Source organism: Hemitrygon akajei, chromosome 3, assembly GCF_048418815.1.
Source record: "Hemitrygon akajei chromosome 3, sHemAka1.3, whole genome shotgun sequence".
NCBI lineage: Eukaryota > Metazoa > Chordata > Chondrichthyes > Myliobatiformes > Dasyatidae > Hemitrygon > Hemitrygon akajei.
The window spans coordinates 179,815,071-179,840,246 of NC_133126.1; the positions used below are offsets into that span (position 1 = coordinate 179,815,071).

The window sequence follows — 25,176 nt, forward strand, 5'->3', positions numbered from 1 at the left end:
ATCAATTTTGTTTATGTTTTTAAGTGCTTCAGGGAATCATATTTATTTGCAAATTAAGAACCACCCAGGGTAAAGTACTGTATGAAGTTACTCAGCTAATATTCATTTCATGCAGGTTTTACGAGCTAAACCACTTTACACCAAAGGCTGTATAAAACTCAATGGCAACTATTTTTCAAACATTTTAACTATGAGTCAGTGAGGACTAATGGCTTATTAGAACCAACATTCCTCACCCATATTGGATTGGGATTGTATTACTGGGGGCTGATAAACAATCCCTCAGACCTCCATCTAACATCTCTACCATGAATCTGATGGAAAAGCTCAACAAGGCTGGACCCACAGACATGAAGCTACAGAACATGTCCCTCTGACCCCAGGTCATGAAGACCCACTTTAGGATGCACGTCCCTGTATCTATTCATTTGAAGGAACCTCTTTTATTCAAAAAGATTAAATATCACCATTTCCAATTTCAATTGATGCTTTAATTGCTTGGAATTTAAAATTTAAGAGCAATATTGAAATACCAGTCTTTAAAAGAAACCATTAAACAGTTTGCCAACTTTATCTAAGTAAAAAGTTTTCATTCATCTTCGCCTCCTACGAAAACATGCTGAGGTCACCACTGGTGCTGAAAGGACAAAGCAGAGATCTGCTGGGTTCCTCCAGCATTTGTGTGTGTTGCTTTGAATCTGCAAATGAGGTTGCCAGTAATGCTTCGCAGGTCGATCTCAGAGTGCAGCAGGCTACATGAGGGAACTGAACAAGGAACCACATCCAAGGTTCTTCTGCACAGTGAGCTCCTGGCCTTGGTCCAGCCAAGAGGCCACTGACCAGATACAACTGGCAAAGTAAATGGGAGCCTCCTCCTGGAAAGTGTGGGTTGGTATTGAGAACACTTGCCTAGTACTCTAAAGTATGACATCAATTTGAATTTAACCTCAAGCAGCAGAAATAACTGAAATAAAAACCCAATGCCAGGAACAGTGGCCATGGAATTACCATTATTCTGAAATCGATGAGTCACAAATATCTGCCAGAGGAGGAAATGTGTCACTTTCACTTAGTGTAGGCTTTCCATGACTTGTGCCAAGCAATACAAATTAGTTGAATTGTCCTTTACTGCGGCACCAATTGTTGGCTGCCCAGTATAATCCGTGTTGACTTGACTTAACGCAAAGTACTTCACTGTACATGTGAGAAATAAAGCTAAAATCTTCTAATCCTCTTTACTACAGGCTAGCAAGCCACATAGCCTAGAGGGTTAACAACATTCAAGGGATAGTATTAAGTTTTGAAACTCCAGAAACTAATCGAAAGAAAAACTTGGGATCTGGGGAAACTTGCCTTAGGTTTTTCTTAGCGAGGCATTGACATCTGATGTGGTGGCGTAATGAGGCCACCATCGGGGTGGAGGAGCATCACCTTATATTCTGTCTGGCTAGCCTCCAACCTGATGGCATGAATATCAATTTCTTCTTCCAGTTAAAAAATACCCGCCTTCTCCCCCATTCTTCTATTCCCCACTCTGGCTTCTCACCTGCCTATCACCTCCCCCTGGTGCCCAACCTCCTTCACTTTCTCCTATTGTCCACTCTCCTCTCCCATCAGATTCCTTCCTCTCCAGCCCTTTACATTTCCCACCCACTTGGCTTCAGTTATCACCTTCTAGCTATCCTCTTTATCCTCACCCCACTTTTTTATATTCTGGTGTCTTCCCCTTTCCTTTCCAGTCTTGAAGAAGGGTCTCGACCAGAAACGTCGACTGTAGATGCAGCCTGACCTGCTGGGTTCCTCCAGCATTTGTGTGTGTTACTTTGGATTTCCAGCATCTGCAGACCTTGTTGTGTTAATACATTTACAATATTACTCAAATATTAAATACATTTTGCAAAGTAAAATTAAAGGCAGAGTAATTATGGCAGAGATCTTTACAACCGACCCCAATCTTCCCCCTTACCTTCCACTGCCTCTTTCACAACAGCAACAAATTGTTCAAACATTGCTTCTGGGTCAACTTCAACCCATCCTGGTTTGGGATACAGCATCTTTATCTGTTTGAAAAGCAACAGGCAATTGTCAAACTGAAGAAAAACTCAATCATAATCACAATATTCTCTGCATATACCACAGCCCAACACTTGACTTAATCCTAAATACTTCTTGATAAAAGAATAAATGGCGTGCACTGACTCGCAGCAAGCCACACTTTTGTTAAAGCACCTGACTTAAAGGAAGTCCAAAAAATAAAATCAGAGTCATGATTATCAGATGGGAAATCTCCAACATCAAGCAAAAAAGGTTAAGGGCTGAAGGAGGAATCTGATAGGAGAGGAGAATGGAGGGATGGGGGATAAGCACCAGAGGGAGATGGGCAGGTGAGAAGCGAAGGGCTGAGAGGGAAGCCAGAATGGGTAATGGAAAAAAGAGAAGGGGAGGGGGGCAAGAAATTACCAGAAGTTAGAGAAATCGATGTTATCTCTTCTGCCTATCACCTCTCAGCTTCTCACTTCATCCTCCCCCACATTCCCCCTCACCTGGTCTCACTCATCATCTGCCAGTTTGTACTCCTTCTCCTCCCCACATTCTCGTTCTGGTTTCTACCCTCTTTCTTTCTAATTATAATGACAAGTCTTGGTCCAAAATGGGTCTGTTCATAGATGCTGTCTGACCTGCTGAGTTCCTCTAACATTGTGTGCGTTACTCTGAATTTCCAGCATTTGCAGAAACTTATGCTAGTGATTTAATTGAAATATACTCCAATACAGCAGATGTCATTCAATGCTTTTTCAACAATCAATGGTTGCGTGAAAGCACCAAAAGAGGGGAGAAAGTGCAGTATGGGCAATGAATGAAGACCTTCCTTTGAAGCACCTGGACAACCTGTATAATACACGTGTATTAACAGGATGACAGAAATCAATGAGGCTACACTTGCTCCTACTGAACTTTTAAACTTTCATCAGCTGCTTTGTCATCACAATCTTGAACAGGAAAAAGCACTTCAATCATACTAAAGAGTTTAGATTCACCAATACTATGCAATGGCACAAAAAATCATGTCAAAATAAATACAATTAACTGAGGCTACAATAATGACTGGCAATACTATTGGGGGAAATGTCTTCTTCATTTGGACATCAATTTTCCCATTTAATCTACCTTGGAAAAGTCAAGTGACTGCAAGTCCCAGTTCAACTTAGTTACCCCCTTGTTAATGTTTTGCTATGAGCACAGACAAGGCACAAGTACAATCACTACAAGCTGTTGGTCGGTCTTGATCTCAAACCCCAATGCTTTTCCATTGGTCAGCTATATGCTGGCTGCTCTAAATTGGAGATTTAAGAAGTCTCTAAATGAAATAGTGAATTCTGAAGCATTTTAATTTTGAAATCATAAATATTTGTGCATTGGTACAAGACAGCCACATTACTTTACTTTATTGTCACCAAACAATTGATACTAGAGCGTACGATCATCACAGTGATATTTGTTTCTGCGCTTCACGCTCTCTGAAGTACAAATCTAAGTAAATATAATAAAAATTTAAATTATAAATCATAATTAGAAAATAGAAAAGGGAAAGTAAGGTAATGCAAGTCAGGTCCAGATATTTGGAAGGTACGGCCCAGATCCAGGTCAGGATCTGTTCAGCAGTCTTATCACAGTTGGAAAGAAGCTGTTCCCAAATCTGGCCATACAAATCTTCATGCTCCTGAACCTTCTCCTAGAGGGAAGTGGGACAAAAGTGTGTTGGCTGGGTGGATCTTGTCCTTGATTATCCTGGCAGCACTGCTCCAACAGCGTGTGGTGTAAAGTGAGTCCAAGGATGGAAGATTGGTTTGTGTGATGTGTTGGGCTATGTTCATGATCTTCTGCAGCTTCTTCCGGTCTTGGACAGGACAACTCCCATACCAGGTTGTGATGCACCCTAGAAGAATGCTTTCTACAGTGCACCTATAAAAATCAGTGAGGGTTTTAGGGGACAGGCCAAATTTCTTCAGCTTTCTCAGGAAGTAAAGACGCTGGTGGACCTTCTTGGCAGTGGACTCTGCTTGGTTAGACCAAGTCAGGTCATTTGTGATATTCACCCCGAGGAACTTAAAGCTTTTGACCTGTTCCACCTGCGCACCACTGATGTAGATGGGGTCGTGTGGTCCGCTACTCCTTCTGAAGTCAACAACCAATTCCTTTGTCTTGCTGACATTGAGGGATAGGTTATGGTCTTCACACCATGCCACCAGGTTCTTAATTTCCTCTCTGTACTCAGACTCATCATTACCCAAGATACGACCTACAATTGTGGTGTCATCAGCAAACTTATATATTGAGTTCAATGGAAACTTGGCTACACAATCATGGGTGTACAGCAGGGGGCTAAGTACACAGCCTAGTGGGGCACCGGTGCTCAGAGTGATTGTAGCGGAGAGCTTGTCCCCTATTTTTACAGCCTGGGTCTTGTCTGTGAGGAAGTTGAAGATCCAGCTGCAGATCTGAGTGCTAAGACCCAGGTTCCGGAGCTTAGGAATCAGTTTATTTGGAATGATGGTATTAAAGGCAGAGCTGTAGTCGATGAAAAGGAGCCTTACATATGCGTCTTTATTTTCCAGGTGTTCTAAGGAGGAACGTAGTGCCAGAGAGATGGCATCTGCTGTTGACCTATTGCTCCGGTAGGCGAATTGCAAAGCATCGAAGTTGACCGGTAGGTTATGGGTGATGTGTGCCATAACCAATCGCTCAAAGCACGTCATGGCAATTGATGTTAGAGCCACAGGTCGATAGTCATTCAGGCATGCCACCTTGCTTTTCTTCGGCACTGGGATTATCATTGCCTTCTTAAAACACGAGGGGATCATTAATCATTAAATGATTTTTGCGCATATTTTCAATGTGTATGTTTTATCGATAATTTTTGACAAGCTACATAATTTTACTCCATTATTGTGAAATATTTATATATGAAAGTTAGATTTTATTTGATTTACAAGGAATGTTATAAAGCCTAATTTTATGGAAGTACTGTAACAGCAAACAGATGGCCACTATAATATTGAGATCAACACCAGGTAGAGCAGCTGATAAAGTCTGCAGATGGCGGTGAACTAAAGCTTCTGTATTCCCCCCTCCCCAAGGGGCATGAAATAGGTGTCACGGCTTTTAGTTATCGTGTCTCTGAGAAATACACAAAATTTTTAAAGCAGCTTCACAGTTACACTGTTCCACAAGTTAAAAAGCTTATGATCATAAATAACATTAACACAGAGTTACAGAACAACCTTTAAACAAGCAGTATGTCTAGTATCTCCTAAGGTTATCACTGAGGTATTATGAAAAGGTTATAAACATAACACTTAATCACTGGAATCCATCAACAAAAGCCTTGACCAAACTATTAATGCTGATCCCTTACATTATTGCACCTCAAGTGACTGTTTCAAACTGCCCCCAATCTGGATCAAAAATTCCGAACAGCTTCATATCTATGAATAGGGCTATTATTCTCTTTTTAAAACTGTGGGAGCAGAATTTCAAGCACATTGGGTAACAGGTCCAAAAGCAATTCCAACAATCCTGAAAAACAGTGGACAGCTCCACACAACTTTTGTGAAGAATTTCACACATCTATTTGAATCAATGGAATTTATCATATGCATACATTAAACAGTGGAAACTTAACCCACCAACGTACAAATGAAAGTTGAAGTGATTTTACCAATGGACTGTCCAAAGTGCAGCTAAATAGTCACTCACGATGAAAACTTTCAAAGCTACTCAAATTAAATTTTTAGTGTTAGCATAAGTGAAAGGACTGAAATTTTTGGGTGATATTTCCAAAATCTTATTCCTCCTGAGGCAGAACTGTGTTAATTTCTCAATATGGTCTCCTTCCTACTCTCCCTTTTCCAATCTTTGTCCTAGATGAATGGGACTGAAATGAAATACTCCTTCCCAGCTGTGGAGTTGAATGTACAGGATTAATCACTTTTCCGGCATTAATTTTAGTGTCAAATGTGGTAAAAATCCTCAAATGATCAGGGGTCTGAAAGCTCTCCATTTTGTAAATGCAACACACACAAAATGCTGGTGGAATGCAGCAGGCCAGGCAGCATCTACTGGAAGAAGCACAGTCGACATTTCGGGCTGAGACCCTTCGTCAGGACTAACTGAAAGAAAAGATAGTAAGTTAGTCCTGACGAAGGGTCTCGGCCTGAAACGTCGACTGTACTTCTTCCTATAGATGCTGCCTGGTCTGCTGCGTTCCACCAGCATTTTGTGTGTGTTGTTTGAATTTCCAGCATCTGCAGATTTCCTCGTGTTTCCATTTTGTAACTGTGTTATTTTGCTGTTAGCCAGTAAGACATGGCTCTAAGGTGAATTACCGTAGATGTCGGATTATAAGCCGCTACTTTTTTCCCACATTTTGAACAGCTTTGAACACTGCGGCCTTTACTACGGTGCGGCTAATGCATGATTTTTTTTCATGCCTCCAAAAACATTTTGCCTCGTAACAGTAGACCAATAAAATTGATGAGTAGTTCACAGAGGTCCAATGAAATTGTACGATAAATCAAGCGCACTTTCACAATTAAATTATTGTAAATCAGTCATTTGTACTCACCCTCATCAACATGGAAAACACTCGAAGAAAAGCATTGTGCTGCCTTTATGGCAGTTATTTAGTTTATAATATTTTCGCTTAGTAATTCATTTGTTAGTATTTTCTTTAAAGTTAGAAGTGTTTTAACTATATTTGTTTTCTGTACTACATCCCGGGATGCTATGACGTCACATCCGATTTCGCCGCGTCTTGTGGGAAATACCGGTTTGCGATAAACGGGAAGGTGGGGGGGCAGCACATTAGCCGAGCGAAAACGCTGCTTTTAAGTTAAAGGCGATCAATAACTTTTCCTGGTAGGCTGCAGTATATATATTTTTTACCAGTCGTTAGGAGATATTGGAATGTTGTTCAGTAAAAAAGTATACGCAACGTAATTTGTGTGTTACCGATACGTATGTATATTTAAAAGTAGCCGCGTTACAGGCACGGTTCGAAAAAAAAGCATTTGCAATATGTATTTGTTTATGTTACCATATGGATTTAATTAAAAGTTAAAAAATCCTCACGTGTAATATCTTTCTGTGTAAATATCTCATATTACAACGTGGGACACCTGCGGCCTAAAATCCGGTGCGGCTTGTACAAGTACAAAATTGATTTTCTTTCTAAAATTAGAGCCAGCGGCTTTTAATCAGGTGCGCTCTGTCGTGCGAAATCTACGGTAGGTTATTTGTCCAAGTCTGGTAAAGTAACATTTCAGGGCATTACTGACAGCCCTGCACTGTTAGAGCATAGCTTTGGATGAGGCTCTAAAATGACACATCATATCGAAGAGAACAAGGTTTTCAATGCTCTATCCACAATCATCACCAACAGAAATAAGTAAGACTTGGCTTCTTTGTCAAGCACCAGCATTAACAAATTGCTGCAATAGGGATATATGAGGGGTATAGATAGGGTAAAGGCAAGCAGGCTTTTCCCACTGAGGTTGGGTGGGACTTCAACCAGAGTTCATGGGTTAAGGGTGAAAGGTAAAATGTTTAAGGGCAACACAAGGGGAAACTTCTTCACTCGTGAGGATGCGGAATGAGGTGCCAGCCCAATTTGTACGTGCGAGCTCAATTTCAACAATTAAGCAAAGGTACATGGATAGCAGGGGTATGGAGAGTTACGGTACCAGTGAATGGAGTGGGCAGTTTACATGGTTCAGCATGGACTGGATGGGCAGAAGGGTCTATTTCTGCACTGTACTTCTCTATGACTATGACACATTTCAAGTATGTGATTGTAGACAAGGCAGCTTCCAACACAATCTGGACTTTGTTATTCCAGAGTGTCCAACATCAAACATTATTGTGCTCATATTCAATAAATAACCTTGACCCCACTTCCCTTTCAGTTTCACTTCAGATTTGTAATAGAAAACTAGTTTGTCTTGCACGAGTGTCAACATTCATATCAAATTTACTTTGAATGATGCAATCTAACATTGATCTAGACCGAGGTGCTCTTTTGTTACATGCTTCAAATGACGTGTCCAATTGCCCTTTAGTTGCTATTGAACTACCACCTTGAGCTACTGCAGTCTGTTGGTGGCAATGCTGATTGAGATGATACACCAGAATACTGACCTTGTGAGAACAGAGGAGCAACAGTTGTATTTTATTGTCAGGAAAATGCAACTTGCGAACGGACTTGGGTGAGGTGATGCTTGTAGGGATTTGATGCCCCTTATGGGCAGGTTTGCCAGAGCTGATGGGAGTGGTTTAAACTAATATGGCAGGGGGATGGGAACCAGTGTGACAGGGCTGAGGATAAGCCAGCAGGTTAAGAAGTAGATGATGCAACATGTAATATGGATGCAAGGAAGGACAAGACAATGACTGGGTACAACTACAGACAGAGCAAAGAGTTAAGTTGTATCACAGAGGCAAAATTCATAAGGGCGAAGAAAGCAGGACTGAACGTGCTGAATTTAAATGCTTGTAGCATTTGGAATAAGGTAGACAAACTGTGGTGCAATTAGAGATTGATTGGTATGACGTTGTGGGCATCACTGAGTCATGGCTGAAAGAAGGTCATAATTGAGGGTTTAACATTAAGGATATGCTTGGTATTAAAAGGACAGGCAGAAGGCATAGACAGTGGTGTGGCTTTATTGGTAAGAGATGGAATGACAACTTTAGAAAAAGGTGACATAGGGTCAATGTCAGATCTTTGTGGGTGGAGTTAAGGAACTGCAAGGGTAAAAAAAAACACATTCTGGGAATCACACATAGCCTCCAAATAATAGCCAAGATCTAGGGTTGAGATTGCAAAGGGAGCTGGAAAAAGCATGTAACAAGGGTGATGCTACAATTGTAATGGGGGACTTCAATATGCAAGGGGATTGGGAAAATCAGGTTGGTGTTGGATTGCAAGAGAAGGAATTTGTTGAATGCCTACAAGATGGCTTTTTAGAGCAGCTTGTGCTTGAGCCTATTAGGGGAAGGGCCATCTTAGATTGGGTGTTGTGTAATAACCCAGATCTCATTAGGGAGTTTTCCCTTTGGAGGCAGTGATCATAATATTATTGAATTCTTACTACAATTTGAGAGGGAGAAGCACAAGTCACATATAAGAGTACTGCAATGGAATAAAGGGAATTACAGAGGAATGAGAGAGGAACTTGCCCAGGTGGATTGGAGGGGGATACTGGCAGGGATGACGGCAGAATAGAGGTGCTGAAGTTTTTGGGAATAGTTCACAAGGCACAGGATAGACATGTCCCAGAGAAGAAGTAGCTCTCAAATGGCAGGGGTAGGCAACCGTAGTTGAAAAGGGAAGTTAAGGACTGTATAAAAGCCAAGGGAAAGGCATATAAGGTAGCAAAAGTAAGTGGGAAGTTGGATGATTGGGAAGCTTTTAAAATCCAACAAAAGGCAACTAAAAAAAGCAATAAGGGAAAAGATGAAATATGAGGGCAAACTAGCCGATAACATAAAGCAGGATTCTAGAAGTTTTTTCCCCCCAGTTGTATAAAGAATAAAAGGGAGGTGATAGTTGATATTGGACCACTGGAATATGATGCTGATGATATAGTAATGGAGGACAAAGAAATGGCAAATGAACTTGATAAGTACTTTGGTTCAGTCTTTACTGTGGAAGACACTAGCTGTATGCCAGAGGTCCATGAGTGTCAGGGAGCAGGAGTGAGTGCCATTGCTATTACAAAGGAAAAAGTGCTAGGCATGCTCAAAGGTCTTAAGGTGGATAAGTCACCTGGGCCAGATGGACTACATCCCAGAGTCCTGAGGGAGGTTGCTGGGGAGATGATGGATGCATTGGTCATGAGCTTTTAGGAATCACTTGATTCTGGCATGGTCCTGGAGGACTGGAGAATTGAAAATGTCACCTCACTCTTTAAGAAGGGAGGAAGTCAAAAGAAGGGGAACTACAGGCCAGTTAGCCTTACTTCAGTAGTTTGTAAGTGTTGGAGTCCATTATTAAGGATGACGTTTCAAGGTACTTGGAGACGAATAATAAAATAAGTCAAAGTCAGCATGGTGTCTGTAAAGAGGAATCTTGCCTGACAAATCTGTTAGAGTTCTTCGAGGAAGTAACAAGCAGGGTGGACAAAGGAGAGGCAGTGGATGTCATTTACGTAGATTTTCAAAAGGCATTTGATAAGGTGCCTCACATGATGCTGCTTATCAAGATAAAATCCTATGGCGTAACAGGAAAGATACTGGCATGGATTGAGGAATGGCTGACAGGCAGGAGGCAGCGAGTGGGAATAAAGGGGGCCTTTTCTGGTTGGCCACCAGTGATTACTGGTGTTCCTCAGGGGTCACCACTTTTCACATTGTTCTGTTACTGATTTGGAAATGGAATTGATGGCTTTGTGGCAAAGTTTGCGGATGATACGAAGGTAGGTGGAGGGGTAGGTAGTGCTGGGGAAGCAACACAATTGCAGCAGGAATTGGACAAATGGGCAGGAAAGTGGCAGATGAAATACAGTGTTTGGAAATGTATGATAATGTAGTTTGGTAAAAGGAACAATAGTGCAGACTATTATCTGAATGGGAAAAAAATTCAAATATTAATGGTGCAAAGGGACTTGGGAGTCCTTGTGCTAGACTCCCAGAAGGTTAATTAACAGGTTGAGTTTGTGGTAAAGAAGGCAAATGCAATGTTGGGATTTATTTCAAGAGGAATAGAATACAAAGACAAAGAGACAATGCTGATGCTTTATAAGGCAGTAGTCAAGCAACACTAGGGGTATTGTCAATAGTTTTGGGCCCCTTATCTCAGAAAGGATGAATTGTCATTGGAGAGAATCCAAGAGATTCACGAAGATTATTCTGGGAATGAAGGGGTTAACATATGAGGAGCATTTGGCAGTTTTGGGCCTGCACTCACTGGAATTTGGAAGAGTGCGTGGGGAGCTCATTAAAACCTACTGCATATTGGAAGGACTAGGTAAGGTGGATGTGGACAAGAACAAGAGGGTGTAGCCTCAAAATTAAGTTATGACCTTTTAAAACAGAAGTAAGGAACAAAGAGTGGTGAATTTGTGGAATGTTCCGCCACAGACTGCGGTGCATGCCAAGTCCATGCGTACATTCAAAGCAGAAGTTGGTAAGTTTCTTGAGCGGTTGGGGCATCAAGGGATATGGTGAGAAGGTTGGTGTAAGGGGTTGAACGGGACCCGGGATCAGCCATGATGAAACGGCAGAGCGGACTCGATGGGCTGAATGGCCTAATTCTGTTCCTATGCCTTATGGTCTTATCATTTTGGAAAGCGTGGATTGGAGTACGAAAGATTTCAGGGTGTTTGCATCTTTTAGACTGTACGTATGGTCCTCAGATTTTGCAGGGAGAGGTACAGTAAATGTTTAACACAGTGAATGGATAACAATCAAATGGACTACTTTACCCTGGTTAGCTGCAATCTATTGTAGAAATGGCTGTAACAACCCTCGATGAGGTGAATGGTGTGCATTCCATTTCCCAGCTTTGGTTTCAGAACCAATAGAAAGACCAAGATCACACACACTTTTCTGACTATAGATGTGTAGTGGAGAGCGTATTGACAGGCTGCACCATGGCCTGGTATGGAAACACCAATGTCTCTGACTGGAAAATCCAACAAAAGGTAGTGGATTCGGCCTAGTATATTGCAGGTAAAGTCTTTCCAGCCATTGAGCACATCTACATGAAGCACTGTCATAGAAAAGCAGCATCCATCAGAGATCCTCACCACCCAGGCCATGCTCTCATCTCGCTGCAGTCATCAGGTAGAAGCTGCAAGAGCAACACACACAAAATGCTGGGCGAACCAGCAGGCCAAGCAGCATCTATGGAAAAAAACTACAGTTGACATTTCAGGCAGAGACCTTCGGCAGAGTCACAGCCCGAAACGTCAACTGTACCCTATTTTCCATAGATGCCGCCTGACCTGCTGAATTCCTCCAGCATTTTGTGCGCATTGCTTGGATTTCCAGCATCTGCAGATTTTCTCGTTTGTGAAGATACAAGAGCCTCAGGACTCGCACTGCCAGGTTACCCCCTCAACCATCAGGCTCTTGAATAAATTGGGATAACCACACTCACTTGCCCCATCATTTTGCATCCCACAACCAATGATCTCACCTTAAGGATTCTTCATCTTGTGATTTCATGTTCTTATTATTTATTGCTTTTTATTTATATTTGCATTTGCAGAGTTTGTTGTCTTCTGCACTGATCCTGTGCAATAAATAATGTGCAATTACTATTCTATAGATTTGCTGAGTATGCCCACAAGAAAATGAATCTCAGAGTTGTACATGGTGTACTTTAATAACATTTTCTTTGAACTTTCTTTTTCTTAATAACATTTTCTTTTCTCTTTCATCAATACTGAAATTCACAACCCAACGATATTGTAAGAGCACTTCCATCAGAAGCACTACAACAGTTCAAGGTGGTAGCTCACCACCACCTTTTCCAAGTGGAGTTAAAGATGGCCAACAAACACTGGCCTTCCTAACAACACCCAGAATATCGGAAAATAAACACATGAAAGAAGTGGTGGTGAGTCACTTACCAATGGATAACCTGTTTCTGCTCCCCACACCCTCGCTGTGGCTGGCTCAGCTGAGTTTCTGGTATTAGATTAGCTTTATTTGTCACATGTACATTTAAACATACAAAGAAATGTGTTGTTTATGTCAAAAACCAACAGTCCAGAGATGTGCTGGGGGCAGCCTGCAAGTCTCACTGCACTTCCAGCCCCAACATAACCTTCTCACAATTCATTAACCCTAAACTGTAGATCTTTTTGGAATGTGGGGGCAAACTCGTGTGATTACAGAGAGAGAACATACAAACGCCTTACAGGCAGTGGCAGGAACTGAATCCCAAATGATATTACAGCCGGCACTAATCACTACGTAACCAGTTTGCCTTGTGTTTCTTATCAACAGAGAGCATCAAGGTACTAATGTTGGGTGACTCTGTGCTGTTGTCATGGGGCAGTGGTTAGATTTTTTCTAGATCAGTTATAACAAGGCAGTTGTATGGCAAGAACATTGCTCGTCACCAACCATGCTTGAACATTGTTTTGAGTTACATTCTGTACTGGTATCAATTGCATCATTTTATGAAAGTTAGTCGGTGGCACCAAACATTGCATGCAACAACAAGTATTCTTATCTCTGACATGGCAGAGGAAATCATTAATGATAAAACAACAGGCTTGACTTGAAATACTCCTGGAGTTTCAAGACAATGTTTGTCTGATTTCTACTGACTCCAGTTTTACTAGGGTTATTGCTTCATCGGTCAAACGCTGCCTTTGTGTCATATTCCAACAATACATAACTTGCCAATACTCATCCAATCAGAAAGCACTTGGGGAAGAGTTAACATACTGTTAATACCACCAAAATGCCAGGGAAGCTTTCAAAGCAATTTCCAACAACTGCAGAATTCTACTTTGGGCTGCTACCATTTCAAGAATCCGATACTTTTGTCAACATCTGGACCAAGGCTGCATGAGGTCTGAGATGAGTGTGGTTCCGGCAGGGTTCAAACCACAGCAAGGTGCTTTTGAATGAGTACAATCTAATGGTCCAGTTGTCGACACCTTCCCTAATTTGGCTGGTAACGGAGAGAGGGGGGATGGATAGTAACTGGTGTGATTGGATTTAATTCTTCTGGTTGGTTGAATATGCCTACTGGACAGAAGCCAGTGTTGCTGCACATGAGCGTCTCAGATGGGGAGGTTGGGTGGTGGAAGATAGCTCTGGGGTGCATCTTTAACACTGCAGCCGACATCAAATCTGAGCCCACAGCCTTTACAGTGCATTTTTTGAATCAAATTGGATGAAATTTGAATCAGTGATGGTAAAAATCAGGATGATCAGATATAGATCACACACACAACACTATCAACTGTGAGTTTTACAATCTTGTCTTTTGCACTCACAGCTACAAAGATTACATGTGTGGCCGTCTTTTCCCTGTGATACGGTCTAATTGAGCCAAGTCAGCCAATTTCAAAGTTCAAAGTAAATTTATTATCAAAAGTACATTATGTCACCATATACAACCCTGAGATGCATTTTCTTGTGGGCATTCTCAATAAATCCATAATAAAATAACAACAATAAAATCAATGAAAGTTGGCACCAACTTGGGCATTCAACCAACAAGCTGTGCAAATGCAAAAAGAAAGAAAGAATAATAAGTAAATAAGCAAAGAATATCAAGAGCATGAGATAATGAGTCATTGAAAGCCAGTCGATATATTGTGGAACATTTCAAGTTCAGTGAAGTTATCCCCTCTGGTTGAAAAGCCTGATGGTGCAAGTCCTGAGACTCCTGTACCTTCTTCCTGATGGCAACAGCGAGACGAGAGCATGACCTGGTTGGTGGGGGTCCCTGATGATGGATGATGGATGCTGCTTACCTGTGACAACGCTTTGTGTGGATATGCTCCATGGTGGTCAATGATTTGGTAAAGAAGTCTGGAATTTCACTTCTGGAATTTACATACTTGGCAGACATTTAAAAATATTCTGAAGAAATTACAGTTTTGGGAGCTAATTAAAAGGTCCAAAATAAGCTTAACTATTTTCTTCATCTTAGAACTTGCTCCCTCCTTTGTCTTTGTGGACTAGGTCTCTACTCCACTTACCATTCAACTATACTGGATAAACCAAACAGCTGTGCCTCTGATGTTAAAAGCTGGAGGTGTAATTATTTTCTATGGCAAACTGCAGCCTATTTAATGATTCCAAATTACGACGACAGAGCCTCCCATCCCATCCACAATGTAAAGCATCGTCAAATGCTTCACAAGAAATAGATGTGAAATAATCATTGTGTCAGAAAGAGGGAGCAGTTTTGAATATTTCTTTGGGGAAAAAATATCTGAAAAAGGATCCTGGAAATCTGGGGGAAGTAAAACAACAAAGTACTGGGAAAACCAGCAGGAAGAGAAACCTGAGTTTTGAGTTCATGACACTTTGTCAGGACTGGAATGGAGAGGAAATAAATTGGCATTACTAAGGTCACGACATGTTGGGAGTTGTTTTTGCTTGTCTGGGGATTGGGGGGAAGAAAGAGAGAAAAATATGGGGGAGTGAGCAGGGTTGGATAATTGGGCAACAAAAGGTTTCCCAGTTTGCAAAACCACCTGATGAACACATTAAGAAGGCCAGAAAGAAATAGTGTGAGAGGACAAGCAGACAAAAGGGTGTGCAGAGATACGAGAAACTGAATAGAAGCAAAAGAAAAGGAATTGTCCAGTCTGTCTACAGAGAGAGAAAAACTGAATTCATATCGTAGAAGGAAACTTTACAGACTGGCCAGGCTGGAAAAGAGGGTACCTAAAATGGCTGAATTTTGTTACAATCCTCTCTGGCTATGAAATGCCCAGATGAAAGATGAGATGTCATTTCCCAGGTGAACTAGTCAGTCCATCCTACAGTCAACAATGTTCAGTGCAGTCACTGCTGCAATGCAGGGAAAGTGAAGACTTTTTTTAAAAAAAACAGAATCTGAGAAGTCTACAGTACAGCAGAGATGCATCTCCCCGCTCAGCTGTAGAGACACCAGGTTCAGAGTGTGAGTGTGTGTGAGAGAGAGTGAGAGAGTGAGAGAGTGAGAGAGTGAGAGAGTGAGAGAGTGAGAGAGTGAGAGAGTGAGAGAGTGAGAGAGTGAGAGAGTGAGAGTGAGTGAGAGAGAGTGAGAGAGAGTGAGAGAGAGTGAGAGAGAGTGAGAGAGTGTGAGAGAGTGTGAGAGAGTGTGAGAGAGTGTGAGAGAGTGTGTGAGTGTGTGAGAGTGTGTGAGAGAGAGTGTGAGAGAGAGAGTGAGAGAGAGTGTGTGAGAGAGTGTGTGAGAGTGTGTGAGAGAGTGTGTGAGAGAGTGTGTGAGAGTGTGTGAGAGAGTGTGTGAGAGAGTGTGTGAGAGTGTGTGAGAGTGTGTGTGAGAGTGTGTGTGAGTGTGTGTGAGAGTGTGTGTGAGAGTGTGTGTGAGTGTGTGTGAGAGTGTGTGTGAGAGTGTGTGTGAGAGTGTGTGTGAGAGTGTGTGTGAGAGTGTGTGTGAGAGTGTGTGTGAGAGTGTGTGTGAGAGTGTGTGTGAGAGTGTGTGTGTGTGTGTGTGTGCTCTCCTTAAGACTGTAGACTTCCTTCAGGAGCTCCCATTCCCTGATAATTTTCAAAGACATAGTGCAATAATTGCCGTCTATGGGTGAGGAGTAGAAACTGGGGGGTGGGGGGTTGTTCATGGAAATGTGCGGAGACCAAAATGGGATTAGTGGACACCTAATGATCAGCAGATATCCGATGATCTGTGCCATCAGACTCTGTGACTTACAATGTTTCACAAGAACAGATCAGGAGCTTTAAGACATCAGCAGACCGTGGTTATATTCCAGATTCTATACCAATTGGCCCGAAACATCAACGGTTTATTGATGCTGCCTCCCCGCTACCTCCTGATGTACCAGCCTGACTTGCCGAGCTCATAGTCCCACTCTGCAATTCACAACTCCACATTCTTTTGCCTGCATTCTCACTCTTGAGCAAATCCAATTTACTTCTTGGCCATATAACCATGTTGACAACTTATCTCCTGGTTTCACCCCGTCAGAGACACCTGCCCCTCTCACCCTCTCTATAGCTTTAAAAGCTCCTTTTGTCTCCTTCTCAGTTTTGACAAAGGGACTTCTACAAGAAAAATAATTATTTTTCTTAAACCTGGAACCCCACCTGTTAAGAATTTCCAGAATGTTCTGATTTTATACTGCTCATGGCTGGTATGGAAATGCCCATGAATGAAAAAGTCTACATACAGTGGTGGACACTGCCCACCCATCACGGGTAAAGCCCTCCCCACCAATGAGCACATCTACACGGAGCACTGTTACATAGTGTCCGTTGTGAATGGCCCCCACCAGCCAACCATGCTCTCTTCTCGCTACTACCATCAAGGAGAAGGTACAGGAGCCTAGGGCCCCACACCACCAGGTTCAGGAACAGTCATTACCCTTCAATTATCAGGCTCCTGAACTGACGTGGATAACTTCAATCGTGATTAATCTGAACTTGTTCTGCAACCAACAAACATACTTTCAAGGACTACAATTCATATGCTCAAAGCAGCTGCGCAGGTTGACTCTATGGTTAAGAAGGTGTACGGTGCATTGGCCTTCATCAGTCGGTGAATTGAATTTAAGAGCAGAGAGGTAATGTTGCAGCTACATAGGACCCTGTCAGGACTCATTTGGAGTACTGTGCTCAGTTCTGGTTGCCTCACTACAGGAAGGATGCGAAAGCTATAGGAAGGGTGCAGAGGAGATTTACAAGGGATGTTGCCTGGATTGGGGACCATGCCTTATGAGAATAGGTTGAGTGAATTCGGACATTTCTCCTTGGAGTGAAGGAGGATGAGAGGTGACCTGATAGAGGTGTACAAGATGATGAGAGGCATTGATCGTGTGGATAGCCAGAGGTTTTTTCCCAGGGCTGAAATGGTTGCCACAAGAGGACACAGATTTAAGGTGCTGGGAAGTAGGTACAGAGGAGATGTCAGGGTTAAGTTTTTTTACTCAGAGAGTGGTGAGTGTGTGGAATGGGCTGCCGGCAACGGTGGTGGAGGCAGAGATGATGGGGTCTTTTTAAGAGACTTTTAGATAGGTACATGGAGCTTAGAATAATAGAGGGCTATAGGTAAACCTAGTAATTTCTAAGGCAGGGACATGTTTGGCACAACTTTGTGGACCGAAGGGCCTGTATTGTGCCGTAGGATTTCTCTGTTTCCATGTATTATATATTTATTTGTATTTTCAGAGTTTGTCTTCTTTTGCACTTTGGTTATTTCTCAGTCTTTGTGTAGTTATTCATTGATTCTATTTTATTCCTTTGTTCTGCTGTGACCACATTCTGTGCAGATGGGAAATAACATCTCCACCTTGCTAACAATGAATACTGGTGTGCCACAGGAATGTGTGCTTGGCCCGCTGCTCTGCTCACTCAATGATACAACTATTGTTGGCAGCATTTCAGATGGTGACGAAAGGGCATACAGGAGTGAGATATACCAGTTAGTCGAGTGGTATTGCAGCAACCTTGTACTCGTCATCAGTAATACCAAAGAGCCGATTGTAGACTTCAGGAAGGGCAAGACGAGGGAACATGAACCAACCTCATTGAGGGATCAGAAGTGAGCAATTTCAAGTTCCCGGGTGTCAATATCTCTGAGGACCTAATGTGGACCCAACATTTTGATACAGCGATAAAGAAGGTAAGACAGCAGCAATATTTCATTTGGCGTTTGAGGCACTTTAGTTCGTCAACGAAAACATTTGAAAACGGCAAACATACTGTGGTGAGCATTTGTACTAGCGGCATCACCATCTGGTATGACGTGGTGGGGGGTGCTAATACACAAAATCAAAGTTACAGAAACATATCTTCAAGGAACGGTTGCGTTCTGAAAGCGGTGTCCATCATCAAGGACCTCCACCAGTCTGATTTGGATTCTGAATGCCCGCATGAAAATGAATCCCAGAGTAGTATAAAGTGACATATGCACTTTGATAACAGATTTTCTTTGAACTCCCAGTCCTACCACTGTGGTTAATATAATTTCATGCCACAACTTCCCCTCACAAAATGAGTGAAATCAGAGTTCTGGTTCCAGCCACACCTAGTGCTGCTCCCTTTACCACTTTCTCCGGCTTGAAGAAAAACATGCATCTAATGCATGGCAAAGTCCAACCTTCCTCAGTGACGAATCCCCAAAGGTTGCCTGCACACAGCTTTTAATGCTCCCAGCCCTTTTCACCTTTCTGCTGGCGAAAGCTACAACAGTTTTCGTTGTCTCCAGATCCAAAGCTCGTGACCAGGTGTTCCTTTGTCTCCCAAACCAGTACTTTGAGGGACATTTCCTGCTGCATTATTTTTGAAACAGGTGGAGTGGGAATAAGGAACAAAGGATGGCTCAGGTCTTCACTGGAACGTGCTATGACTCCTACCACCCATTTCAAAGATAAGATTAGCTTTAACTGCCACATCAACATTGAAGCATACAGTGTAATGTGTCGTTCTGTGCCTGTCGGAGGATTGCAGTGGGGTCAATCCACAAGTGGTGCCAACATAACAGCCCAACATCACACCCACACAACTCACCAAACCTAACCATACGTCTTTGGAATGTGAGGGGAAACCAGAACACCCTGTGGAAAACCACCACTTTCATGATCACAGTGGGTTCATTAAACCATTCTGCTTATGGAAACTCCAAATCAACCTGCCTCCATAAGGATATACTGTACCCAGAAATCCACTAGCCCAACTTGCTTGGTCTGTTGTAAGCTCCAGTGAGCATAGATGGGATAATCAAGCTGGCCTGTTCATCTGCAGATGCTGGAAATCCAAGCAATATGCCAGGAAATTAAGTATTCTGAGGCTTAAAGAGGCTCTCTGAAATGGAGCAACTATTTTTGTCTGTCAATCACGGCAGCCAGCTCTTACGCAAGTATGACTAACGTCCATCACGGCAGTTAGAGCAACTCACAGACCTCATTGCTCAGAAGTGTGCTGTCGTGTCAGCCTCCATAATCTACTGGAGTTTCCGAAGCATGATGCAAAGTCATGGCTCTTGGCTTAAGGGAAGGGAGAGAGCATGAGGCAGGAGAAAACCAAAAACTGTACAAATCTAAGTCGCCTCCTGAACAGTTTCCCGAATACATTGCACATCCAGCTCTCCCTCTTTTAAAAGGGAATTCAAATTTGGTATAGGTAACAAACAAGTTTAAAAATTGAACAAATACACTACCCGATTTATCATAATAGGTAACCTTACTCCTTTTATGTTAACACCCAGTGGAATAGGCTTTCAGCAGCACACAATAACTTAGACTTACTGTATTAATGCAAACTGTCCATCACAATCAAAGACTATATTAAAAATATTGTTAATTCAATGCCTTGACAACTATTGCTTGTAATTATTGTACATACCTTGTTTGCCACGCAAATGGGTGTTGCGATCCTAACAATAGAGCTACACAGTGCTGGTGGCCAAGGCTGGATTATAATGTAGTTATACCAACATGTTATAACATGCCAAAATTATATCAACATGTCTCCTGCTCCGCCAGAGGCCCGAATATACTTGACCACTGCTACACAGCAGTCAAGGATGCCTACCGTTCCGTCCCACGACCTCACTTCGGAAAATCGGACCATCAGGCCATACTCCTCCCGGCTTACAAACAGAAACTGAAGCCGGAGGTCACTGCGTCAAAAGTGGTGTCGCGTTGCACAGAGGAAACGGATGAGGTCCTCCGTGACTGCTTTGAATCAGTGGACTGGTTAGTATACAAGGACTCGGCAGCTAACCTCGATGAGTATGCATCAGCTGTCAGGGACTTTATCTGGAAATGCAGAGGACTGTGTGTCTTGCAAGACGATCCGGGTATTCCCTAACCGGAAACCTTGAATGAATTATGAGGTCCAGTCACTTTTGAAGGCTAGAGCTGCGGCTTTTAGGTCCGGGGATACCAGTCGCTACACAGAATCCAGGCATGAACTACGGAAAGCCATTGGGGCGCCAAGAGACAATATCGAGCCAAGTTGGAAGCCCAGGCTAACCAGAGGGATGCCAGTAGACTATGGCAGGGTCTAAATGAGATCACTAGGCGCAAGGAAAAGGCTGGGAATATCAATAACAGTAGCGCTTCTCTTCCTGATGAACTTATCGTATTCTACGTAAGATTCGAACAGAAGAGGAGCATCCCACCCCCTCCGGATGAACCGGACCTGGTGGCATCAAGATTCATCGTCACCAAGGAAGACGTTAGAAGAGCCTTCCTGAAGATAAATCCAAGGAAGGCGATGGGCCCAGATGGCATCCTGGGACGGGTTCTCTGGGCCCGTGCAAGCGAGCTAGCTGGAGTGTTTGTTGATATCTTCAACTGCTCCCTGCTTCAGTCTAAGATCCCCTCGTGTTCTAAGAAGGCAATGATAATCCCAGTGCCGAAGAAAAGCAAGGTGGCATGCCTGAATGACTATCGACCTGTGGCTCTAACATCAATTGCCATGACGTGCTTTGAGCGATTGGTTATGGCACACATCAACCATAACCTACTGGTCAACTTTGATGCTTTGCAATTTCCCTACCGGAGCAATAGGTCAACAGCAGGTGCCATCTCTCTGGCACTACATTCCTCCTTAGAACACCTGGAGAATAAAGATGCATATGTAAGGCTCTTTTTCATTGACTACATACCATCATTCCAAATAAACTGATTCCTAAGCTCCGGAACCTGGGTCTTAGCACTCAGATCTGCAGCTGGATCTTCAACTTCCTCACAGACAGGACCTAGGCTGTAAAGATAGGGGACAAGCTCTCCTCTACAATCACTCTGAGCACCAGTGCCCCACAAGGCTGTGTACTCAGCCCCCTGCTGTACTCACTGTGCACCCATGATTGTGTAGCCAAGTTTCCATCAAACTCAATATACAAGTTTGCTGATGACACCACAATTGTAGGCCATATCTTGGGTAATGATGAGTCTGAGTACAGAGAGGAAATTAAGAACCTAGTTGCATGGTGCGAAGATAATAACCTATCCCTCAACGTCAGCAAGGCAAAGGAATTGGTTGTACAAAAGTCACAGGTTACACCTGTACCCGAGGGGGTCCAAAATCCTTGCAGTCAGGTTTGCTTGATTGGTTGGTTGGGTTTAAATGAATTTGGCAGGGGGATGGGAACCAGAGTGAGTGCTGAAGATGAGGTAGTTGGTTTACAAACAGAGGCAATGTGTAGGGAGACTCCCAGCCAGTAGATGCTGATGACAGGGCAAAGTTGCAGTCAACAGGATGAGTTGCAATGTAAAAGGCGGACAAAATAAAATAACAGTGAATACAGGACTGAAGGTGTTACACTTAAATGCATGTAGTATATGGAATAAGGTCGATAAACTTGTAACATAGTAACAGATTATCATGTATGATGCTGCGGGCATCACTGACACGTACCTAGCTGAAAGAAGATCATAGCTTAGTATCCAAGGGTATGCATTGTATCAAATGGACTGATAGATGGGCAGAGGGGGTGGCATGGCTCTGTTGGTAAAAAAAAAATTCAAATCATTATAAAGAGGTGATATAGGGTGGGAATATACAGGGCCCCAAACAGTAGTCAGGATGTGCTCTACCAAGTACAATGGGCCAAGACTGCAATGTTACAATGGTCATGGGGGATTTCAATATGCTGGTGAATTGGGAAAATCAGGTTGGTGCTGGATCCCAAGAGGAGGAGTTTCTAGAATGCCCACAAGATGGCTTTTTAGAAGAGCTTGCGGTTGAGCCCACTACGGATTAGGTGTTCTGGATTGGGTGTCGTGCAATGAACTGGAATTGATTAGAGAGCTTAAGGTCAAGGAGCCCTGAGGCCCAAGTGATCATAATATGATTGAATTCACCCTGAAATCTGAGAAGAAGCCAAGTCAGATGTATCAGTATTACAGTGGAATAAAGGGAATTACATAGGTAAGAGAGAGGAACTGGCCAAAATTGACTGGAAAAGAACACTGGAAGGATTGACAGCAGAGCAGCAATGACTGGAATTTCTGGAAGCAATTCAGAAGGTGTAGGATATCTCAAAGAGGAAGAAGTATTCTAAAAGGCAAGATGACACAACAATGGCCAACCAGAAATCAAAACCAACATAAAAGCCAAAAAGAGGGCATACAGTAGAGCAAAGATTAGTGGGAAGTTAGAGGATTGGGAAGCTTTTAAAAACCAACAGAAGGCAACTAAAAAAAAGTCATTAAGAAAGAAAATATGGAACATGAAGGTAAGCTAGCCAACGATACTAAAAAGTTACCAAAAATTTCTTTAGATGCATAAAGTGTGAAAGAGAGGTGAGAGTGGATATTAGACCACTGGAAAATGACGCTGGAGGGGGAGTACTGAGGGATAAGGAAATGGCGAATGAACTGAGTAAGTCTTCACTGCGGAAGACACTACCAGTATGCTGGAAGTTCAGGAATGTCAGGGGGCAGAAGTGTATGAAGTTGTCATTACTAAGGAAGGTTAGACAGAAGTAGTACTTCAGATGCTAGAAATCTAGAGCAATATACACAATGTACTGGAGGAGCTCAGCAGGTCAGGCAGCATCTATGGATGGGAATAGACAGTCGATGTTTTGGGCCAAGACCCTTCTTCAGGACTGGAAAGGAAGGGGAAGGAAGTCAGAATAAGTGGGGGGGGGGGGGTGGTAAGAGAAGTACAAGGTGGCAGGTGATGGGTGAAACCAGGAGAGGGGGAGGGGATGAAGTAAAGAGCCGGGAAGTCGATTGGTGTAAGAGACAAAGGACTGGAGAAGGGGGAATCTGATAGGAGAGGACAGAATTCCATGGAAGAAAGGGAATGGGGAGGAGAACCAGGGGAGGCGATGGGTAGGCAAGAAGAGAAGGAAAACAAGAATGGGGAATGGTGAAGGAGAGGAAAGGATTAGTTACTGGAAGTTCAAGAAATCGACATTCATGCCATCAGGTTGGAGGCTACCCTGATGGAATACAAGGCGTTGCTCCGCCAACCTGTGTGTGGCCTCATCGTGGCAGTAGCAGAGGCAATGGACTGACGTATCAGTATCTGAATGGGAAACAGAATTGAAATGGCTGGCCACTGGGAAACCCCAATTTTTCTGGTGGAAGGAATGAAGATGCTCCACAAAGCACTCTCCCAATCTGCACTGAGTCTCACTGATATACAGGAGGCCACACCGGAAGCACTGAATAGTGTAGATGACCCGAATAGACTCACAAGTGAAATATTGCCTCACCTGCAAGGACTGTTTAAGACCCTGAATGATAGTGAGGGAGGAGGTGTAGTGGATCACATTTCGCTTGCCAGGATAAGTGCAGGAAGGAGATCAGTGGGGAGGGCCAAGTGGACAAGGGAGTGACGTAGGGAGCAATCCCTGCGGAAAATGGAAAGTGGGGAGGCGGGAAAGAGTGCTTGCTGGTCGGATCTATTTATAGATGGCGGAAGTTACGGTGGATTATGTGCTGGATGAGGAGGCCAAGGGCAGAAATGGAAGAGATGCAGGTGAGGGTAGCATTAATGGTAGATGAAGGGAAGCTCCTTTCTCCAAAGGAATGAAAAGCCCCATTCTGAGAATTAATGCAGTGGAAATGGAGAAACTGAGAAAAGGGAATGACATTTTTAACAAAATGACAGGGTGGGAAGAGGTACACTTGAGACAGCTGCAAGAGACAGTGGGTTTATAAATGATATCAATAGATGGACTGCCTCTAGAAACAGAGACAGAGAGACTGAGAAAAGGGAGAGAGTTGTCAGAAATGGACGAGTAAATTTGACAGCAGGATGGAAGGTGGAGGTAAACTCGAGGAAATTGATATAGGTCCCAAAGCTGCTCACGATACTCAAGTGAGGCCTTCTCCAGTGCCCTATACAGCCTCAACATTACATCTTTGCTTTTATATTCTTGTCCTCTTGAAACAAATACTAACATTGCGTTCGCCTTCTTCTCTACCGATTCAATCTGCAAATTAACCTTTAGGGAATCCTGCATGAGGACTGCCAAATCCCTTCACACCTTGGACTTCGGAATTTTCTCCACTTTCAGAAAATAGTCTATGCTTTTATTCCTTCTATCAAAGTGCATGACCATACTCTTCCCAACATCGTATTCCATCTGCCACCTCTTTGCCTATTCTGCTCACCTAAGTCCTTCTGCAGCCTCCATTTCACTACCTGCCCATCTTCGTATCATCCACAAACCTGGCCACACAGCCATCAATTTCATCATCCAAATCGTGAACGTACAACATAAAAATAATTGTAACACCGCTCGTCACTGGCAGCCAATCTGAAAAGGCTCCCTTTGTTGCCACCCTTTACCTCCTCTCAATCAACTAATGCTCTATCCATGCTAGTATCTTTCCGGTAATACCCTGGGTTGGATGCATCAGCAAGGGAGATGAGGCTGAGTACAGGGCTACGGTGGGAAACTTTGTCACATGGTGCGAGCAGAATCATCTGCAGCTTAATGTGAAAAAGACTAAGGAGCTGGTGGTGGACCTGAGGAGGGCTAAGGCACCG

At 43.0% G+C, this 25,176-nt stretch overlaps 1 protein-coding gene across 1 annotated transcript in view; it reads right to left on the bottom strand.

Moving 5' to 3' along the window:
- gk5 (glycerol kinase 5) overlaps positions 1-25,176 on the bottom strand; it is a 77,577-nt gene that overhangs the window by 45,257 nt on the left and 7,144 nt on the right. Inside the window, exon 2 of the mRNA XM_073041504.1 lies at positions 1,967-2,060. Coding sequence (XP_072897605.1) covers positions 1,967-2,060 — 94 coding nt within the window. The remainder of the gene's footprint in view (positions 1-1,966; positions 2,061-25,176) is intronic.